Below are 22,911 nucleotides of genomic sequence, written 5' to 3'. Positions count from 1 at the left end.
AGTGAATGCATGGCTGAAGGACTGGTGTGGGAAGGAGGGGTTCCATTTCATGGGGCACTGGCACCAGTACTGGGACAGGGAAGAGCTGTACCACTGGGACCAGTCTCCTAACGGAAAGGATAAATAGGGCTGTCGATAGGACTTTAAACTAGTAAGATGGGGGGAGGGATCTGGTGAAAATAATGTAAGTCTGAAGATAAAAGAAATAGGAGATGGGTCAGACCAAAGTAAGGAACAAGGGTAACATTCAGGGAACAAATACAGTTATAGAACATGAGTACAAAATGACTGTTAAAAATAAAATGAGGAGAACAATGAATAAAAATAAATTAAATAGCCTGTACAGCAACATGCACAGCATCCAAAACAAAACAGGGGAACTGGAGGCAATAATTCGTAGCGAGGAGCCAGATGTGATAGGGATAATTGAAACATGGCTACATAAAGAACAGGACTGGCAGTTAAACATTGCAGGATATAACGTATTTAGAAAGGCTAGGGAAGGAAGGAGGGTGGAGTAGGTGTACTAATTAGAGACAACATGATGTCAATAGAAAAAAGGGACATAAGTAATATTAAGATAGAAACAGAATCCATACGGATTGAGACAAAGGATAGGAAGGGATTGATAACGTTAATAGGCATGTTCTACACACCACCTAATAGTGGAAGGGAAGTGGAAGAAGAAATATGTAAGCAAATCTATGAAACGAGTAAAAAACATTAAATAATAATCATGGCCAATTTCAACTACCCCCAAATAAACTCGCAAAAAGAGGTAGGGAAAGGGGAAAAGGGAATGGAGTTTTTACAGTGTGTACATGACTCTTTCCTTACCCAGTATGTGAGAAGCCCAACAAGAGACGAATCACTGCTGGATCTAGTAATGAGAAATGAACTGGAGCAGATAAGAGAAGTAAGCATAGGGAAACATCTAGGCAATAGCGATTATGACATAATAAGGTTTAAAATAATGATTGAGAAAGACGTAAGTAAAACAAAGACCAAAGTAATAGATTGGAAAAAAAGCTAATTTTGAGGGGATGAGAATGGAACTAGGGAAGGTAAACTGGAAAAAAATTTTGACAAAGCGATAGAACAGCAGTAGGAAATATTTGACATAGAGATCAAGAGAATTCAGAAGAAATATATTCCTCTAATAAACAAGAACAAACTAGCCAACAATGAAACACCATGGATGAATAAAGAGAAGGGTAAACTTGAAACTAAAAACAAAGGCATACTCTAAGCATGTAGACAATAAAGGAGACGATGACAAATGGGAATACGAAGAGGTTAGGAAGGATGTCAAAAAAACAATTAGGAAAGCAAAGAGGAACTACAAAATTAAATTATCAAGCATATTTAAAAATAAATAGTAAAGTATTCTACAGAGACATAAATAACTAAAGAAAAATCAGGACAGGGATAGGGCCACTAAGGGATGCATAAGATAAATTCATAGGCAAAGACAGCAAAATGGCAGAAATATTGAATAGTTACTTTGTCTCAATATTTACCAGGGAGACTAACCAAGTGGGTATCACAATAGGAGAGATCAGAAGACTTTTTCAAGACATTTAAGATAGAAAGGGGGAAGATAATTGATAAACTAACCAAATTTTGAAAGGATAAAACCCCTGGTCCAAATGGACCGCATTTGCGCATATTAAAAGAAGCTAGGGAAGAGATAGCAGAGGCATCATTACATATATATAAAAATTCATTAGGAAAGGAAACAGTGCCAGAAGATTGGCGGACAACTAGTCATAGAATCATAGAATGGTTACAGCATGGAAGGAGGCCATTCCGCCCATCAAGTCCGTGCCGGCTCTCTGCAAGAGCAATCCAGCTAGTCCTACTCCCCTGCCCTATCCCCGTAGCCCTGCAACTTTTTTCCCTTCAAGTACTTATCCAATTCCCTTTTGAAAGCCACGATTGAATCTGCCTCCACCACCCCCTCAGGCAGTGCATTCCAGATCATAACCACTCCTGTGGAAAAAAAAGCTTTTCCTCATGACGCCTTTGCTTCTTTTGCCAATCACCTTAAATCTATGTCCTCTGGTTCTTGACCCTTCTGCCAATGGGAACAGCTTCTCTCCATCTACTCTGTCTAGACTCTTCATGACCTTGAATAACGCTATCAAATCTCCTCTCAACTTTCTCTGCTCTAAGGAGAACAACCCCAGCTTCTCCAGTCTATCCACATAACTGAAGTCCTTCATCCCTGGAACCATTCTAATAAATCTCTTCTGCACCCTCTCTAAGGCCTTCAGATCCTTCCTAAAGAACTGGACACAATACTCCAGATGTGGTGGAACCAGTGATTTATAAAGGCTCATCATAACCTCCTTCCTTTTGTACTCTATGCCTCTATTTATGAAGCCCAGGATCCCGTAGGCTTTCTTAACCACTTTCTCAACCTGCATGCCACCTTCAACGATTTTTGCACAAATACCCCCAGATCTCTCTGTTCCTGCACCCCTTTTAGAATTGTACCCCTTAGTTAATGTTGCCTTTCCCTGTTCTTCCTACCAAAATGTATCACTTCATACTTTTCAGCATTAAATTTCATCTGCCACGTGTTCGCCCATTCCACCAGCCTGTCCACGTCCTCTTGAAGTCTATCACTATCCTCCTCACTGTTCACTTCCAAGTTTTGTGTCATCTGCAAATTCATCTGTAAGACTTTTTCAACAGCACCTTCCAAACCCGCGACTTCTACCACCTAGAAGGACAAGGGCACCAGGTACATGGGAACACCACCACCTGCACGTTCCCCTCCAAGTCACACACCATCCTGACTTGGAAATATATCGCTGTTCTTTCACTGTCGCTGGGTCAAAATCCTGGAACTCCCTTCCTAACAGCACTGTGGCAGAACCTTCACTACACGGACTGCAGCGGTTCAAGAAGGTGGCTCACCACCACCTTCTCAAGGGCAATTAGGGATGGGCAATAAATGCTGGCTTTGCCAGCGACACCCACATCCCATGAAGGAATTTAAAAAAATTTTGAAATTGTGCCCTGTACACCTAAGTCCAAGTCATTAATATATATCAGAACTGACTAAGGTTAACTCTGTTTCTTTCTCCCTGGATGCCGTCTGACTTGCTGAGTATTTCCAGCATTTTCTGTTTTTATTTCAGATTTCCAGCATCCACAGTATTTTGCTTTTGATTTTAAATTATTGTTGCGTCCCTGAGAACATACCATGGACCAAATTTAGGCACTGCAAAACCACATCCCAGAAAAGGTGACGTACAAAGCTGGCCTTCAATATAACTTTCAGTTTACTCAGCAAAGTTCATTCCCATCATTATGACAATGTACTTAACAGATTTTTGTCAGCTAAATAGCATATTTGCAAAGGTTATTGTGAGCAAATAATTACATAAAACAGTGAAAAATAGTAATTTCTCTAAACCCAACGGAAATCTTTCCTATCACATTTGTGTGCATTGGTGAACAGAACTGTCCTTGCTGGCATGGTGATACCCATAGCAAAGGTCTCTATTGCAAACAATGCCTTCAGAAGTCCTTATGTTATTCCTATATTTAAAAAGGGAGATAGAACCAATCCAGGGAACTATAAACCAGTTAGCTGAACATCGGTGGTAGGAAAGATAATGGAATCTTTACTCAAAGATGTAATAGAAAAACATGTAGAAAATAAAAATATAATAAAGAGTAATCAGCAGATTTCAGAAGGGAAAGTCATGCTTGACCAACTTTATTGAATTCTTTGAAGAAGTAACAGAATGAGTAGACAAAGATAATGCAGTAGATGTAATATATTTGGATTTTCAAAAGGCCTTCGATAAGGTACCGCACTGAAGACTCATGACCAAGGTTAGAGTATGTGGAGTCAGGGGACAGGTAGCAGAATGGATAGCAAGCTGGCTACAAAACAGAAAGCAGAGAGTAGCTGTTAAGGTTAGCTACTCAGTTTGGCAAAAGGTGGGAAGTGGTGTTCCACAGGGATCAGTGCTGGGACCACTGTTGTTCACCATCCACCACCCTAAACATTCACTCCCTTCACCACCGGCGCACAGTGGCTGCAGTGTGTACCATCCACAGGATGCACTGCAGCAACTCGCCAAGGCTTCTTCGACAGCACCTCCCAAACCCGCGACCTCTACCACCTAGAAGGACAAAAGCAGCAGGCACATGGGACAACACCAGCTGCACGTTCCCCTCCAAGTCACACACCATCCCGACTTGGAAATATATCGCCGTTCCTTCATCATCGCTGGGTCAAAATCCTGTAACTCCCTTCCTAACAGCACTGCGGGAGAACCGTCACCACACGGATTGCAGCGGTTCAAGAAGGCGGCTCACCACCACCTTCTCAAGGGCAATTAGAAATGGGCAATAAATGCCAGCCTCGCCAGCGAAGCCCACATCCCATGAACGAATAAAAAAAAACAATTTACATCAATGATTTGGACTCGGGAATTGGAAGTACAATTTCAAAATTTAAAGACGACATGAAATTGGGGGGGGGGTGTTGTGTAATTGATACAAAGGAAAAACATGTTAAAATGCAAGAAGAAGTTAATAAACTAGCAAAATTGGCATGTAATTGGCAAATCAATTTCAATATAGATAAGTGTGAGGTGATGCATTTCGGTAGGAAGAATAAGGAGGCCACAAATTGTTTGGATAATATGAGTCTACATGGGATCTTGGGGTATAGATACACAAATCACTAAGAGTAGCGATGCAGGTTAAAAAGGCTGTAAAAAAGGCAAACCAAAGCACTGGGGTTGATTTCTAGAGGGATAGAATTGAAAAGCAGAGAAGTTACGTTAAACTTGCATCGAACCTTGGATGACAATACCACTGATGAAGCTTCACACAGCACTGGGGTTGAATGTAATTTTGTTAGAAGAACATAATCTGTCAGTGATTGACAACTTTGTGGAGCTAGTGTTTGCCTCAACATAGAAGAATCCAGACAATTTCTACACAAATAGATGGAAGTTGATTTGGAAAACTGTCAGTCACATTCTGAGTGGGAAGTATGGTAAAACTTGCCATATTAGCCAGTTCAAAGCAAATTTATTGCTTGCTGTGCTTTCCAAAAACTCAATGTGATGGTGGTACCTACTTGAGGCTTAGGTCAGGATTGGTTGGAGCTGTGAGCTAGCCTTGGGCAAGCTGCTTACATTAATAAGACAGACCCAGAACAGAAGACATTCTTAAAAATTTGCCTTTGAAGTCCTAGTCATGGCAGTTCCCAAGGGAATTAATGGTACTTTAAAGTGTGTCTATAATCTGCTAGCTTTGCCTGCTTGAGCCATATTTGAGTTTGGTAAGCTCCTGGCCCAGCTCATAGATATAGCTGAAGAAGGTCAGTTAGCCATTCATAGCTGATCCAAACAAAAAGATCACACTGCTCCCCCCCATCACAGCATCGAACTGTTTCTTAAATAAACCTGCTTTTGCATTTCTACTACCCGAAAGTTCATTCCATGTGCTGATCACTCTTCATGTGGAGAAGAACTTTCTGATGCCAGTCCTAAATTTGCTTTTTACAAGTTTGAACTTGGGTTTGTTATCCTACTGCTGTAGTTTATTTTGAAGCAGAATTCTGGATTTACCTTTTCTATACTATGTATTACCTTATATACCTCTATAATGTCATAGAATATTCAACTCCTTTCAGGGCTGAAATGCCTAAGTTTGTCCTTGCTTCATAATTCAGTCCACTGACATTAAGGATCAACCTCATGCACCACTTCAATAGCCTGAAAGTGTCCTTTGTGTGATTGGGCATGTTCAGTTTTGATTTTAAATCCTCTAGATCTCTTTCAACTTCGCCCTTCACATTAACGGAGTATTTACGTCACTCACTGTTTCCTATTTGCAGCAATTTATATTTGTCTGTTATATTATATCTGCTATTCTTTCAATTCTTTCATCCATTTAAGTATTTTGTCAACCTTATATTCTAGTTCCTGGGCTGCCTCCTCAGATTCAACTGCACTTCCTAGTTTGACAGCATCTGCATGTTTGAGCATTGAGCTTCTGAGTTTAAGTCATTAGTGTAAATTAGAAACTGTAGAGGTCCCAACATCGATCCACGGGCACTTCACTCAGCACTTCCCCTATCCCAACATGACTCTTCTAAAAAGGATCTGTTGCTTTTTAATCCTTCAGCCATTTTCTTATCCATTCCTAGGAAGTCTAGGTACACTTTTGTAGGGTTTTCCAGTCCACCTTAGGATGTAACTTTCTCAAGGAAGTTAGAGGGTGGTCAGGTTGGAATCTTCTCCTTCTGAATTTATGTTGGTTGCTGTTTACCTGGTTAACATACATTCCATTTCTGATAATTGATTTTCAGGTTATTATTGTTCAGATAAACCTCAAGTTTACTCCTGATAGTTGATTCCATTATTTTACCCAATATTGATACAAGACTAATAGGATTAAAGTTGCCTCATCTGTTTATATGGAAGAAATAAAATGTGCTACACTGTTGAGAATACTAATATGGATGTTCAAAACTTCATCTTAGTGATAACGTGCACTTTTGTTATCTTGCATGTGGATGTGTATTTACTGCACCATCATTTGTCTTACCCTCTGATTTTTTGGGACAGATCTCGCATGGGTCGCCCCATCCTTCTCCTGGCATGAAACTACAACAACACACTGCTTTTGTGGTGTTCCTGTACTTGGGCGCAGAGCATACACCATTCTCAAATGTAGAGAAGCAAAAGCTCTCTCTAAGATCTACAGGGAAATAGAAAATAAAAAGTATTAACATAAAGTAAGTTATTTCTGTAACACTTCTTACAAAAGCATTTGACTATCATGCTAGTTTCAGTGAGGATTGTGTAAAAATCACTGAGGACACAGTTATTTGGACAAAATGGTTTAATCTACATTTAGTAAAGTGGATAATAGTTTTTAAAATAAGATTTCCCTTGATGTGAAAGACGTCAGCATAAGAACATAAGTTTCAAATATGACCATTTTAGTACTGAAAGTCTATTGCAGCATTCACAATACATATCTATCATCCACAGGGTTGTGCATTTGTCATGGGATTTTTAAAAAAAATGAGTTTCATCTTCTTTGCACAGGGAGAATGAATTTCATAGGCTATGCATTGACTTGCTGAAGAACCTCACTGGTCAAGCCTAGACAGGGAGAACTTTTGTTTTTTTCCTTCACTGGGGCTATTTGCAACTATAAGGACAGCTGCAGATATGGTGTAGTCATTCAGTAGGTTGCAGCAGGGTAGTTCTGGATGCTTTGAATTTTGTTACACTGTGGGATGGGTTGAAGAGGGAGATTGGTGCTGGATTTGGCAGATTGGGCCTGTATCTTCATCTGTTTTTTCCGATGGGTGCTACCAACAGTACTGAGGCAATCTGTCTGCATCTCAATGGTCCAGAAATCACACGGAGCGGCGAGGCAACGGTCATCGCCGCTCCTGCAAATTAAATTAACAAAATTACTTACTGCAGGCTCTGTGGCATCGAATTGCTTGAATTTGAACTTTAAAAAAATTGCGCGCTATCAACCCAGCCTATGAGCAGCGTGAGTTGCCACAGCTGGAAAAGTCTGTGACAGGAAAAGACACGCCCACAAAATCTGTCAGGAAGAGAAGTCACGCCCACAGATTTAGCCTGAATTGCTCAAACAGTCAAGCAGACTTAATTCATTGAAAGTTAGTATTCTGTATGTAATTGTAAATAAAAATGTTAATTTTTTTTAATAAAAAGCCTAAGCAATAATTGAAATAAATTAAAGTGACAGAAGGGAAAAGTAAAAAAAAATGTTTTAATTTAAAAAAAATTTTAATGACCAAAAGCTATTAAAATAAGGAGTAATATGAGATTCCACATTTTTAAAAGTTAATTTTTAGTTGTTTGGCAGTCATTAAGACTTACCATGCTGTTAAAACTTAGTTTAGACCTGTATTTTTAAGCATACCTGTTTGGTGGCAAATTTAATTATTTTCCAGCTGGGTCAGATAAGCAAGTTTGCACTTCTTCAATGATTTCTCTGATTGCAGCGCGCGATGTCCCTTTAATTCCAAGCTGTCATATTGCCGGCGAACCACGAGGAGCAAATTCTGGATTTCCGTGTCTCACTGCGCAGGCGTGAACGCCGGAACTTGCTCCTTCAATTCGCCACTAACAACGGAGAGCACTGTTGAGCTCCTCCGTTATTTCAGGAGTGATTTCTGCCCCATTGAGTTGTGTTCATTTTAGGCTCTCTTTTTCAGATCAGCAGTTTTGCTGATGAATTTCCACTGGTTTCAGCAGAGGCTTTTTAGAAAGTTAGTTTCTTAGGGTCTTTCTCATCCATGGAGTCCGTGCAGCCTGCCCAGGCTGTAGATAATATATAATCCAAATCATTTAACACCTGCAACAGTGGTCTTATTAAGTGAATCAGGCATAATAAAGTTACATTTAAACTGGATTTTGAAGAAAACTGCTGCCTTAATAAAGAAAAGTAACCAAAACATGTTCAGTCTTGTTAAAAATTCCTGAAAACAACTCCCGAGTGAGTCTGTCTGGCCAGGAACTTTCTTAACAGTATGTAATTGTCCTTTAGTAGAATTTGGAGACAACACAATTAAACAGTAGGCATAATAGGTCCAATTTACCAATAAGCACTCCCAGTGGGCGATGCTCCCTGCTGGTAATGCAATTTTGTGAAATCGGCTCTGATGTGTTAGCAGTGGCCAAGGAGTCAGCAGTAGTCCAAAAATCAGAGCCAAAACTTGTTGACAAAATAACCTACCATGGGGAAGTGTTTTGACACTTAAACGAGCTGAAAAGCAAGCATTCCATAAATGATGAAAAAAATCACTGGTACATTGAACCAAAAAAAAAGGTAAGGGTCTCTGCTTTAAGATTTAGAAGAGGATTCCAAGTTGTTGGTTTATCTAGCAGTTGTGGTTGTTGTTGGTGCTACTGAAGTCTTAATTGGATAGTGCAGATAAGAGAGATCATCTGGAGAAGAAAGAGTGAAGGAGAATGTAAGAGTACGAAAAGGACCTTGAACTGCAGAAATGTGTCAAGAATACTTCACAAGTGCAGAAAAAGAAAGTAATTCAACAGTTCTCAAAATGTAAAAAATACAGCAGCAGGAGGTGAAATTTGATGACAAGCCAGGAGAGAAGAGGATTGTGTAAAAATCACTGAGGTTATAGACTCCAGGTGGAACCAGCGCCACAAAAGATTGGCTTTGAGGCCAACGTGCTAGATTAAGATGATGATAGGATCTCAATTTGAATCAATCTAATAAAGTTGGATAGGATGCATATGACTGTTATTACCTTTCAAACAACAAAAAACCTTTCCACAATATGTAGTGTGGTGCTTTAATTATGAATCTAATATTATGTTATATTGAATGGAATTCTGCAGTGGTAATTTTGAATTAAACTGTTGTATTGTGTTGACAGTGATATAATATTGCTTATAGTAGTTAAAAAAGTGAATTGTTTTTAATATGTCATTGTGTCAGTGCAGTCCTTGATAATTGATACTTCGAGCAATGATCTACTGTAATCCTGTCGACAGCTGAACAGAGCTTGATCTTTAATTTTTGTCTGAGGCGGGTTTACACTGAAGGATTTAGAGTGAGCTGAAATCAGCATCCCATATAAAACCCTGGATAAATGTAAATTCTGATACCTCTTAAAAAAAAATTACATCAGTTTTTTTTTAAAGATTAGAAGTTAGCTTACAACAGTGTACAGAAATATAAGGAGTGATTCCATAATCTAGCTTTCCCAGCCGGGAGTGGTGCTTGCAGGAAACACATCTGGGAAATCTTGACAAGCGCCTGTGATTCTCTGTCCACTAAAATTAATAGATGGAAAGTCACAGGCTGCAAGCCCAAGATTTTACAAGCTGCACGACCTGCAAGTGCCAGTCCCACTGGGAGTGGTGGATTGTGCAACACGTAACCGAGAAGGCAAGAAGGCTACCTGCTCCCAGGTCTCCAGTAACTTTGCTCTGAACTGGTTGACAAAATGTACAAAGGAGCAGCCCAAGAATGAATATGCACAAAAATTGTTACATTTTTAATTCTGGTGTTGAGATCCTTCTTTGCAATCATGGATGGTTACTACTAGACTCACCAATGCACCTTCTTCCACTTAAGGATATTACAAATCCTGGTGGACACACACATGTGTAGCTTCCTTCAGTATTACTACATGTGCCAGACACACACAATCCTGGGTCTGTCAGGCATTCATCGATATCTGGAAAAATGAAATAAGATCGCATGAAGTAGGATAACCAATATTAACCACTCATTTATTTGTTTTGGGAGGAGAACTTTGTAGTATGCCGAGTATGGAACAACAGTCCTGAAACTCTAAGAATCCGCTCCTGTCACGAAGTCTCACTTGGGAGAACTGCAGATCGAGGAATTGAGCACAAAGGTTAGTGCGTCTGATTCACTCCTGTTGAGTGAGACTCCGGAATTTCAAGGTAACTGTCTATTCATCTATGGGAAATAGGTTCAAATCCAGCCCAGATTAATGGTTTGAAAATCTCCACTTTCAGCTGGTTGTGAAGGACAATGGTGAAATGTTTTTGGGGTGTTCTCAATCCAGTAGCTGTGAGTCAACAGTACAAAATTGTCCAAGGTTCAGTCCTAATAAGCACCTTCTGTGCAATGCAACAGGTTGAGTTTGAATAATGTAGATTGTAAGGTCAGCCACACACTCTGGAATTTCCCTTAATTATTTTTTGGGTCATTTTCTGAGGAAGACTAATTACATTGAATAGGCAAATTGTACATCAACTGACACAGCTTAATTGGGTTAAATAATCTTTACTCATTCTGCTTTCTTTCTGGCAACCTAACTCAAGGTTAGGAAAATATAAATGTCACACTGGTGAATTCGCACTGCTACAAGGTACATGGTTGGAGTAGAGTGTAGGGAGCTTTATTCTGCCTCTAACCTGTACTAGACTTGACCTGGAGTGCTCGGTGCTAATACTTTAACGACAATGATGAGCACAAAGGGTAATGAAAAAAAATTAAAACATATTTTAAAATGAAATTTGATACAAGTATAATCTTTCAAGCTCAAATTTCTTTAAACATTACTGATTGGAGGGGCAGGGTGACACAGTATGGTTGTGTCTTTCACTTCTGACAGCTGGGTTCAAATTTAGTGCAGACTGGTTGAAAGTCTCCTCCGTCTGCTGGATGTAAGTAACCTATCTGCAAGAGTTTCGGTAATCTCAATTCAGGTCCTAGTGGGCACCATTTTGGGATAAATTGACAATCTTGATCTGAGATGACAGGTGGGAAAAATGGTGCAGTATGGAGGACACGGTGCAGAGTAGAAGCTTTACTCTGTATCAAAACGTGCTGTAGGTTACCCGAGAATGTTTGAGACCGATAAAGGCTGCCTGAAATGGAAAGTATTACATTCCCCAAAACCTAATGGCCTTGAAATTGGGCGCAAGGAACTGTCCCTGCGCCGGAATGAGTAAGTACGTAGCACACCCAATATTGGACACCTGCTGGTCGTACTTGGGCAGCTCGCCAATGAATAGGATTTCAATTTTGGGCTGTTGCGTGGCCGGCAGATATGTCCTGGGAGAGGGGGAATTGAGAAGGAAGGGAGATACGAATGGGAGAGGGCTGAAGTGATTGTGAGGTGGGGCGTGGGGGGAAGATCGGGAGGGAAGGGCCGATCGGGACAGCTCCGAATGGGGGCAGGCAACGGTCTTCGGCAATGCAGTGGACCAGCTCCACATTCAGGTAAGTATTTTTTTAAAAAAAACATACCTTTTTGGTGGTGGTCTCCAGCAGTCCATTTAAGGACCCCTGGTTAGGCTGTTTGTAGACCATGCATGTAAATGTTGAGGGCAGCCCAATTTTTCAAAGGGGGCTTCACAGAGATGTCAGGCCCCCTATTTGCATATATAAAGGGACTAATGCCTGTTTCAGGCATGGACCCTGAATGGCTCTTTTTCTGCCTTTACTAATATGGCAGGCGGCACACGTCCGGCCGTAATGAGCACGCGCACGTGTCCCTCCTGCCCACCATATTGGATAGTTAGACGCCCATTTTGCGCTTGAAAAATAGGCACGGCGCCACAGAATTTCTAGGCCAATGTCCCTCACCTCGATCAACACAAAATAAAAACCCTTACCGATACACTTCTCATCTATCAGTGAGTATCCAGGAGGGCAGATACACCTATAGGAGCCATCCAGGTTTTGACAGGTGCCTGGTGCACAAGGACGAGGTGCAATCAAACACTCATTGACATCTGTTAAGACAAAAGTAAAACAGCAAGGGAAATGTCAATGTAAATCGCAGAAATCCCATTAGCTAATCACATGACAATTATCTCAGTTTTTCTTGCTTACTTTCATGACAAATTTTATAAATTCCTGTATGCAAGTTGGAGCATCAGTTTCTACACTGCAATTCCTGCTAAGGGTAGCTGTAAATTAAACAGTTAAAAGTCCTACTCTACCTGCATGCAAACCAGCTGTCATATGTTTGCCAAATTTAAGAAAAATATTCTTCAAAATTAAATGAAATTGGGAATAAACCATCTTACATTATTTTCAACATTATACATGTGATCATTTTATGTTACATGGGGGCAGTCCAAAACTAGAGGTCATCAATATAAGATAGTCACTAATAAATCCAATACGAAATTCAGGAGAAACTTCTTTACCCAAAGAATGGTAAGAATGTGGACGCGCAACCACAAGGAGTAGTTGAAGCAAATACAATAGATGCTTTTAAGGGGAAGCTAGATAAGCACATGAAGGAGAAAGGAATAGAAGGGTATGTTGATAGGGGTAGATGAAGTAGGGAGGGAGGAGGCTCGTGTGGAGCATGAACGCCAGCATAGACCAGTTGGGCCGGAATGGCTTGTTTCTGTCCTGTACATTCAATCAATGTAACAATATGAACATGCCAATCACAGGGTAATTTTGCCTTATGTAATTTCTAGGGTTGGATGCATAGTACAGGATTCTAGACAAGATTGTGTGGTTACGGATTCATCAATGGTGTATGTGGTTGCATAGTTGTCTTGACGAGATGGGCTTGATAAGCCTGATGGTCTTTTTGTATCTGAAAGTGCAGTTACAGGAAATTTTGGCTGTTATTAAACCTTTTTTGTAACAATACATTTAATAGTTTAAGATAAGTACTGAAATTACAAAGCCTTTTCCTTTTTTAAAATTCTTCAATCAACAGTATGCCATAAAGACCTAAAACTTGATTTAAACTATCTGCTGCTGAACACTGTTATTTCCTGTGTAAAGTTCAACAGTGCACTGGAGAAGGATGATTTAATCCATGCCATAGTCCATCCCCTACTACAATGGCGATACATAGCCAGCCTGTCAGTCCTCTTGCAAGATCTACACTAAATTGCTAGCACTTAAGCCAGACCTCCATGTTTATTCCAGAAACACACCTGCTGCAACTGTGCAACATTTTGGATGAATCGTCAGGAGGGAGTGGCCCTGGGAGTCCTCAACATTGACTCTGGACCCCATGAAATCTCATGGCATCAGGTCAAACACGGGCAAGAAAACCTCCTGCTGATTACCACCTACCGCCCTCCCTCAGCTGATGAATCAGTCCTCCTCCATGTTGAGCACCACTTGGAGAAAGCACTGAGGGTAGCAAGGGCATAGAATGTATTCTGGATGGGGGACTTCAATGTCCATCACCAAGAGTGGCTTGGTAGCACCACTACTGACCGAGCTGGCCGAGTCCTGAAGGACATAACTGCCAGACTGGGCCTGCGGCAGCCGGTGAGCAAACCAACGAGGGAAAAACCTACTTGACCTCGTCCTCACCAATCTACCTGTCGCAGATGCATCTGTCCACGATAATATTGGTAGGAGTGACCACCGTTCAGTCCTTGTGGAGACGAAGTCCCGTCTTTGCACTAAAGACACCATCCAATGTGTTTTGTGGCACTACCACAGTGCTAAATAGGATAAATTCAGAACAGATCTAGCAGCTCAAAACTGGGCATCCAGGAGGCGCTGTGGGCCATCAGCAGCAGCAGAATTGTATTCCAGCACAATCGGTAACCTCATGGCCTGGCATATTCCTCACTCTACCATTACAACAAGCCAGGGGATCAACCCTGGTTCAATGAGGAGTGTAGAAGAGCATACCAGGAGCAGCACCAGGCTGCTCCTGGTATGCTAAAAATGAGGTGCCAACTCAGCTACAACTCAGGACTACGTGCATGCTAAACAGCGGAAGCAACATGCTATAGACAGAGCTAAGCAATTCCACAACCAACGGATCAGATCAAAGCTCTGCAGTCCTGCCACATCCAGTCGTGAATGGTTTTGGACAATTAAACAACTAACGGGAGGAGGAGGCTCGATAAACATCCCCATCCTCAACGATGGCAGAGTCCAGCATGTGAGTGCGAAAGATAAGGCTAATACTTTTGCAACCATCTTCAGCCAGAAGTGCCAAGTGGACAATCCATCTCGGCCTCCTCCCGATATTTCAGCCAATTCGATTCACTCCACGTGATATCAAGAAACGGCTGAATGCACTGGATACAACAGAGGCTATGGGCCCCAACAACATTCTAGCTGCAGTGCTGAAGACTTGTGCTCCAGAACTAACCGTGCCTCTAGCCAAATTGTTCCAGTTACAACACTGGCATCTACCCGACAATGTGGAAAATTGCCCAGGTATGTCCTATCCACAAAAAACAGGACAAATCCAATCCAGCCAATTACTACCCCATCAGTCTACTCTCAATCATCAGCAAAGTGATGGAAGGTGTCATCGAAAGTGCTATCAAGCGGCACTTACTCACCAATAACCTGCTCACCGATGCTCAGTTTGGGTTCCGCCAGGACCACTCAGCTCCAGAACTCATTGCAGCCTTGGTCCAAACATGGACAAAAGAGCTGATTCCAGAGATGTGGCATCAAGGCAGCATTTGACTGAGTGTGGCACCAAGGAAGTCAATGGGAATCAGGGGGAAACCTCTCCAGTGGCTGGAGTCATACCTAGCACAAAGGAAGATGGTAGTGATTGTTGGAGAACAATCATCTCAGCCCCAGAATATTGCTGCAGGTGTTCCTCAAGGCAGTGTTCTAGGCCCAACCATTTACAGCTGCTTCATCAATGACCTTCCCTCCATCATAAGGTCAGAAATGGGGACGTTCGCTGATGATTGCACAGTGTTCAGTTCCATTCGCAACCCCTCAGATAATGAAGCAGTCTGTGCCTGCATGCAACAAGACCTGGAAAACATCCAGGCTTGAGCTGATAAGTGGCAAATAACATTCGCACCACACAAGTGCCAGGCAATGACCATCTCCAACAAAAGAGAGTCTAACCACCTCCCCTTGACATTCAACGACATTACCATTGCCGAATCCCCCACCATCAACATCCAGGGGGTCACCATTGACCAGGAACTTAACTGGACCAGCCACATGAATACTGTGGCTACAAGAGCAGGTCAGAGGCTGATATTCTGCGGCGAATGACTCACCTCCTGACTCCCCAAAGCCTTTCCACCATCTACAAGGCACAAGTCAGGAGTGTGATGGAATACTCTCCACTTGCCTGGATGAGTGCAACTCCAACAACACTCAAGAAGCTCAACACCATCCAGGACAAAGCAGCCCGCTTAATTGGCACCCCATCCGACATCCTAAACATTCACTCCCTTCACCACCGGCGCACGGTGGCTGCATTGTGTACCATCCACAGGATGTACTGCAGCAACTCGTCAAGACTTCTTCAACAGCATCTCCCAAACCCGCGACCTCTACCACCTAGAAGGACAAGGGCAGCAGGCACATGGGAACAACACCACCTGCATATTCCCCTCCAAGTCACATACCATCTCGACTTGGAAATATATCACCGTTCCTTCATTGTTGCTGGGTCAAAATCCTGGAACTCCCTACTTAACAGCACTGTGGGAGAACCTTCACCACACGGACTGCAGCGGTTCAAGAAGACGGCTCACCACCACCTTCTCAAGGGCAATTAGGGATAGGCAATAAATGCTGGCCTCGCCAGCGACGCCCACATCCCATGAACGAAAAAAAAAACCCAGGGATGGTGATGGAGGAGTCTGAGACGTTGGCTGAAAGGTATGATTCTGTGAGTATGACTATGCTTGGCTAATCTTTGGGACAACTCTCCCAATTTTGGCACAAGTCCTCAGTAATTAGTTATGTAATTGGAGTTGTCCCTACCAGTGTGCACTCCATATCAGATAACCAACACTACGGGGGTTAAATTGCATAACCCCTGAAAACGGGCGCAGGGAGTGCGGCAGGTGATTAACCCACGCTCGGTTGTTGTGATGCAGGCTGCATGTGACGTTCACGCTGCCTGCTGTTTTAAATGATTGTTGTGTGCAGCCAGCGCTAGCTGCGCTGTCGATTGGCTGCATGCATCACCAGGGGGCCCCAATTTGGGAGTGGCTCGTGCTTCTTAAAGGTCTCGTGCACCCTATTAAAGGGGAGGTGCACTGTGGCTGCAAGAAGTGGTGAGAGTCGTTGTCAAGTGATTTAGTGCTCTAATACTTTGATGAATGGCTGCGCCTGCGAGATAGCGTACACCAAGGTTCTCTGATGATGCACTGGAAGGCCTTGGTGCAAGAGGTGGAGAGAAGGAGGGGCATCCTGTATCCGCAGGGTGCAGGAGGTCCTCCAGACACATGCTCAAGACGCAGTGGGAGGAAGTAGCGGAGGAAGTAAATGCTAGGAACATAGCTCCACGAACATGGGTGCAATGCAGGATGAGGTTCAATGATTTAACAGGAGTTGTCAAGGCGAATGAGTTCAAGTTTCAAGTGGCATATCCTACCAATTGCACCACTAATGCCATCCACTGCTCAATGCACTACACCCCCATCTCCCACCTACCATCTACCAACAATCTCTTTCAATCAGTACTCAACTGTTCAAATCATATGCTAATCTCACCCTCACATACTGTGTTGCAGGCCTCACACCCACAACTCACAGGTCACATACACTGGTAGCTATTCAACCATGACAACCACATCACCCAGACATCTTGCAGCACACTCACTGACACACTTCCCTCTTTCTTACAGGTGAAGGTGGCACATAACTGGAGGCAGCAAGTGGCAGTGGCTCCATGGGACATGAACCTACTATCCTCTCACAGGGTGACAGCATTCCTGCTCCCACCCCTACCACTTTGCCAGTCCACTCCCTGCAGAGTATTGAAACTTTATCTAAGTATAGGAAACCTCCAAAAACACGTACAAATATGCATTAGCAGCCAGAAGAGATAATCCAGCAACTAACCTGTAACTCTGCACGCTGCCGGCGTTCGTTAGGCATATGCGCAAACCCCTTTACCAAGATGGCATCCTGCGCACTTCCCATCGGAAGTGTGCGCATGTATCTTGGACCCCATTTTCAAGGTTCAGTTGGCCGTGTCGCGCCTAAAACACAGGCGCTAAACAGCCCAATTTCACCCCCTACATATTTGGATTTTTAAACAGCTTGGTTTAGACATGGTGATGGGTTTCGATTCAGGTCAAACAGCTGGCCAAAACAAAATTAAGATAAAGTGTAGTACTGCACATTGCTGTAAAATCTTATGAAGATTTGGAAAACATGATCCTGTGACACGAGATAGTGGCTTTTACGACAAAGTGTTCATAACTTTGAGATTGCAGTGCACACAGAAGCTTGAAAGTGTTAGGTCAGGCTGTTTTACAATTTTTTCTCTCTGATTTATTAGCATTTCTTACCAACACAACTTCTTCTATCAGCTGTAAGTTCATAGCCATCACGGCACAGGCACTGGAATGTTCCAATAGTATTGATACACTGTCCATATCTACAGAGAGCTCCATTCAAGGTAGTACACTCATCAACATCTAAAAAAAAAGCATAAAATTATAGTCACATTTATAACTTAAAATTTTGGTATTTTTTTGCTGTCTTGGGTTCATCATCTACTATCTGTTTTATGTGATAAGGTATTTTTAATTTTGAACACCTTTGCTCAATGGTAAAAATTCAACCCGATTTTCTACAAATGAACAGAATTGAGATAATTTACAGGGAATTGTAAACCTGTGCCTGGTTGTATTTTTTGTGTTAACATATAATAATATTTGACTATACTCATATGGACTTTTTTTTATATGGTACTGGTCTAGCAGAGGTTGTGAATTCAAATCCCACTATGGCAACTTAATTTGTGGGTTAGCACCAGAAAAATGTCTTATTTGTACAGTAAGTAATGCTTTGGTTGTGTAACTGGATTTCAGTTCTGCGACAATGGTCCAAAAAAAATACACTGAATACACCACTAAGAACACAAAGCAATATTTGCAGATCATATGGTCAGTATTTAAAAAAAAAATTAAAATAAAGTATAACCTCATGTCAACCCGATATAGTTCTGTTTTATGATTAGTATCATGTTTACAAACTTTGTCTCTAACTCTAACTGATCGCTTTGTTGAGTCCCAATCCACAGGGAGCAAGGAGCACAAGTCAAGGATAGGGCTACAACTCGATAGTCTCAATTCACCGACCCATGCTCCCTCCAAATGCAATTCCTTCTTATCCCTTATGCTTTTCTCCATATAAAATGGGGGAATCATTTGAATAGAAAGGATTGACCCTAGACTTTCCTTCATCTTTCAGACCCTGAAGTGACAAGAGTTAGTTATGAGGTTTGATGCGGAACAGTGAGATTTTTATAAAGCAGTTTAATTTGTTACCTATAAACTTCTACGTTTGCTTAGCTCAGGAGAACACTGTGATTAACTTACCAATGCAGTCATTATTATGTGAGAGCATGAATCCAGGAAAGCATAAGCAGTTGTAGGAACCAACTGTGTTCTTACAGGTCCCATTGCCACATGGCTGCCGCTCGCATTCATCAATATCTGAGTAAATGAAGGAAATATCAGTCTCTTCATTTGGGAAAAAGTTACTTTTTTTTACATCTAATTTTAAATATAATTATTCTACGAGTCAAAAAATGAGCATTCAAGTAATGAGGGTAACAGGCATACATTCATTTGAGGTGTATTTCCTATTGACAGGAGTTCCTATTGCTATATATATATATGTACACTTTCTAAAGAGGATATTACCCTACAGCTCTTCACCTCTTTGTCCCTAATGCCACCTATAGCTGATCCAGTGCTAATCCTCTGCCAATGCTAGTCTGAATTAGTTGGCAGAAGGAATACAAGAGCAGTATGGGCTGACTCTTTCACTGACTTTTGCTCCCCCTCTGAAGCCTCCACTTGGGACCTTTCCATGTGGCTATGATCAGAAACTCGGTGGCATGGTGGATTAAACCCACGTCCTGTCACTCAGTGGCACCATACAGTGGATTAAACCCACCAATCAGTGGTTATGTGCAGTCAATGTACTGTACCATCATACCACCTTTACTGTTGATGTATTAAGCTGTCTGGTGACTTCAGGTCTCTATACTGATGTAGAACGTCTCTGCTCTTCTTGCTTTACATACTGCAATGGAACTATCAGGACACAATATTCAGAAACATATTGTGCTTTTCACAAGTTAAATTTTTGAATTGTTAAATTGTTCTGCTACTTTACATCCACTTTTTGTCATAATTTTCTCCAGTACCAGTAACATGGATTGGCAGTACCACCATTAACTTTATGGTCCATCTGATGGTGATGGTAAAGATGAACTGCCACCAAATTTCCAATTTTCATTATTCCTTTAGTGCAGAATGCAAGAAAGGAGCTAGCTTGTCATACTCCTTACAGTATGGTGGCGTGACCAGCAGTAAATATAAGACCTGAGAGAGAGGCTGGTCTCATGCTGACCGCATTACTTTCTATACATCATCAACAACTTGCATTTATATAGCACCTTTAACATAGTAAAACGTCTCAAGCTGCTTCACAGCAGCGTTATCAAACAAAATTTGACACTGAGCCACATAAGGAGATATTAGGACAGGTGACCAAAAGCTTGGTCAAAGAGGTAGGTTTTAAGGAGCATCTTAAAGTAGGAGAGAGAGGTAGAGAGGTGGAGAGGGAATTCCAGAGCTTAGGGCCTAGGCAGTTGAAGGCACGGCCGCCAATGATGGGGCGATTAAAATCGGGGATGTGCAAGAGGCCAGAATTGGAGGATCGCAGAGATCTAGGAGGGTTGTAGGGCTGGAGGAGGTTACAGAGATAGAGAGGGATTTGAAAACAAGGATGAGAACTTTAAAATCTAGGCGTTGCTGGACCGTGAACCAACGTAAGTCAGCGGGCACAGGGGTGATGGGTGAAAGGGACTTAGTGCGTGTTGGGATACGAGCAGCAGAGTTTAGAATGAGCTCAAGTTTACAGAGGGTGCAAGGTGGGAGGCTGGCATGGAGAGCATTGGAAGAATCTAGTCTAGGGGTAACAAAGGCATGGCTGAGGGATTCAGCAGATGAGCTGAGGCGGGGAGGAAATGGAAGATGTTACAAAGGTGGAAGTAGGCGGTCATGGTGATGGAGAGGATCTGGGGTCGGAGCTCAGCTCCGGGTCAGATATGATGCCAAGGTTGCGAACGGTCTAGTTCAGCCTCAGGCAGAGGCCAGGGAGAGATATGGAGTCAGTGGCTAGGGAACGGAGTTTGTGGTGGAAGCCAAAGACAATGGCTTCGGACTTCCCAATATTTAATTGGAGGAAATTTCTACTCATTCAATACAAGCAGTGTGACAAATCAGAGGCAGTGGAGGGGTCGAGAGAGGTGGTGGTGAGGTAGTGCTGGGTGTCATCAGCGTTCGTGTGGACCCTGACATTGTGTTTTTGGATGAAGTCGCCGAGAGGCATCATGTAGATGATAACTAGGAAGGGGGGCAATACATTGCCATTAGGTCTCTCAGTTCACTCAGCTGGAGTTATTTCGTCAAAGCATTTTGGATTACAACCATGGGATAGATTTTCTGATAGTCTAATTCGATGTGAGTTGGGTGGTGCATTAGTAGTGATGTGCTGACACTGCATTATTTTGCAGGGACATTTCATTTGCATTGTGTGGGTGAAGTCTGGGCCATATTAGGACTACTGTTGGGAGCTTATCAAAGGAGGCAGGAAATTACGTTAGCAGCCTAAGGTTGTTTACAAGGGGTGATAGTTAAATTTAAAGAAATGTGTCCACATCCGGGGACAAAATGTTTGTACCCTTTACAGAGGTTCATAATGTTTTCCATGTATATTTCTCCTTGCAAGAGTTGTTTGGATAACAAAAATATCAGGCAAAGTCCTTTGGCTAACACAATACATGTGGAGGCAGGAAAACAGAGTAGCTAAGTGATCAAGCGGTGTAACGCTCCAACTCCATTTGACGGCAGGCAAAGTGAAGATTGTGCAGAAAGAGGTGGCCCTGCTTTACATCCTCCAGAGAAAAACATGACAGCATGCCTATAAAGAGGCAAAGAAAGTTGATTTGATGGCACAGCTGACCATTACCAACACTTAATAATGCCAGTCTTACAGTGCATGTTAATTGCAAGTGTCTGTGGAGCAGGTGGCACAGCTCTGTATCTGGTTGTCTGCTGATCTTGAGACTGTATAGCCAGTTCCACAAGGCCATCGCCAAAGTAGATGGGCCCCTGACTGGAAATGTGGGTGAGAGGGTACTAACAGGTCACAATTTGTCTCTGGTACAGCCTGACCTGCTGGGCATCCCCCCTCCCCCACTCCTCTAAAAAAACATAAGTAAAAGGGGAAACTTATCAACCTAATATCATGGATAAACTAAATAAACAGCAGTGTCAGAACTCTTTGCACAATGTTTCCTGGCCAACTAACTGGAAACAGAATAGAAGCCAAAAGAGAAACTAGTTTCAGAGAAAGCCATGTAGCACAACCTAGAAGCTCGGGACACTCATTTTATATGGGCAGGCAGGTTACTATAAACATGCAAACACTGAGAAAATGCATGAATAACTAAATAACAGGAATAATTTAATTTAATTCATTGCTGACTTTTGGCTTATGGCACCAGCACAAAACCCAATCAGAAAAATGGATGGGGCACAAACTCAGAGGAAATCTGGTGTAAGAAATCTCCCCCCATTTTTCTCTTCAGTTATGAACATGAATTGAATATAACCGACTGGAAAATCTAGCATCATATATCATAATGGTAGTTGCTAGAGAAAATCTTACGAATCAAATTGGAAAATGAATAAGGCCACACTGCTCAGGTGAACTACATACTAATTATTCCCCAGACATTTGAATAGAATATTTTAATAAAACATATTGCATACATATAGTCAATGTAGATTTATGCTGATAATAAATCTGTACTATGTTCACAAGTACAAAAATCTGACTTGTGTCAACACTTGATGTGCATTATTGAAGTTAGTGCAGATTTTGCACTTCAGTGCTCCTAGTCTATGCCGAGAGCACGCAACAGGAAACTGCTTGCCCCCCAGCCCTTGATTTCCATCATTAATGGAAGGAAAATCATGGCTGGGAGTGTGCAGTTTCTTGGCATGCGCTCCCAGTGTGTGACAGGAGCGCTAAAATGGAAAATTTCCCTGGATACTTCTGACTAGTACAAGGGCTATTGCAGAAAATTATTTGAATACATCTCATTAAAGTAGTCTCTCTTTTTCTGGCTGGCTGATTGTGTACTTACCCATACACATCGTCTTATCTGGTGTTGCTTTGAATCCATTGCGACAGATGCAGTGGTAGCTTCCTACAGTGTCAATGCACTGCCCATGACTGCAAATATTAGGGGTATGACATTCATTACGGTCTGTAGGCAAAAGAAACTGAATTTCCAAAACTGTCCAAACAGAGGAAGTATATTTGAAACAACAAACAGCAATCTTACATTCAGAAAGATGAAGGCAAAGTTGTTACAACAAAAAGAAAAAAATTGAAAACCAAAAA

General features: G+C 42.0%; 1 protein-coding gene across 1 annotated transcript in view; it reads right to left on the bottom strand.

Annotated features, from left to right (window-relative positions):
* Nucleotides 1-22,911, bottom strand: part of LOC137304686 (fibrillin-1-like) — a 462,162-nt gene that overhangs the window by 43,441 nt on the left and 395,810 nt on the right. Inside the window, exons 45-50 of the mRNA XM_067973343.1 lie at nucleotides 22,652-22,774; nucleotides 18,804-18,920; nucleotides 17,769-17,897; nucleotides 12,156-12,275; nucleotides 10,115-10,240; nucleotides 6,589-6,741 (exon numbers count right to left, since the gene is read on the bottom strand). Of these exons, the coding sequence (XP_067829444.1) occupies nucleotides 6,589-6,741; nucleotides 10,115-10,240; nucleotides 12,156-12,275; nucleotides 17,769-17,897; nucleotides 18,804-18,920; nucleotides 22,652-22,774 (768 nt within the window). The remainder of the gene's footprint in view (nucleotides 1-6,588; nucleotides 6,742-10,114; nucleotides 10,241-12,155; nucleotides 12,276-17,768; nucleotides 17,898-18,803; nucleotides 18,921-22,651; nucleotides 22,775-22,911) is intronic.

The sequence above is a fragment of the Heptranchias perlo genome, chromosome 38, assembly GCF_035084215.1.
Source record: "Heptranchias perlo isolate sHepPer1 chromosome 38, sHepPer1.hap1, whole genome shotgun sequence".
In the NCBI taxonomy this organism is placed as follows: Eukaryota; Metazoa; Chordata; class Chondrichthyes; order Hexanchiformes; family Hexanchidae; genus Heptranchias; species Heptranchias perlo.
The sequence above is the reverse complement of the archived record's forward strand: the minus strand, read 5'-3'. Positions and strand labels throughout refer to the sequence as shown.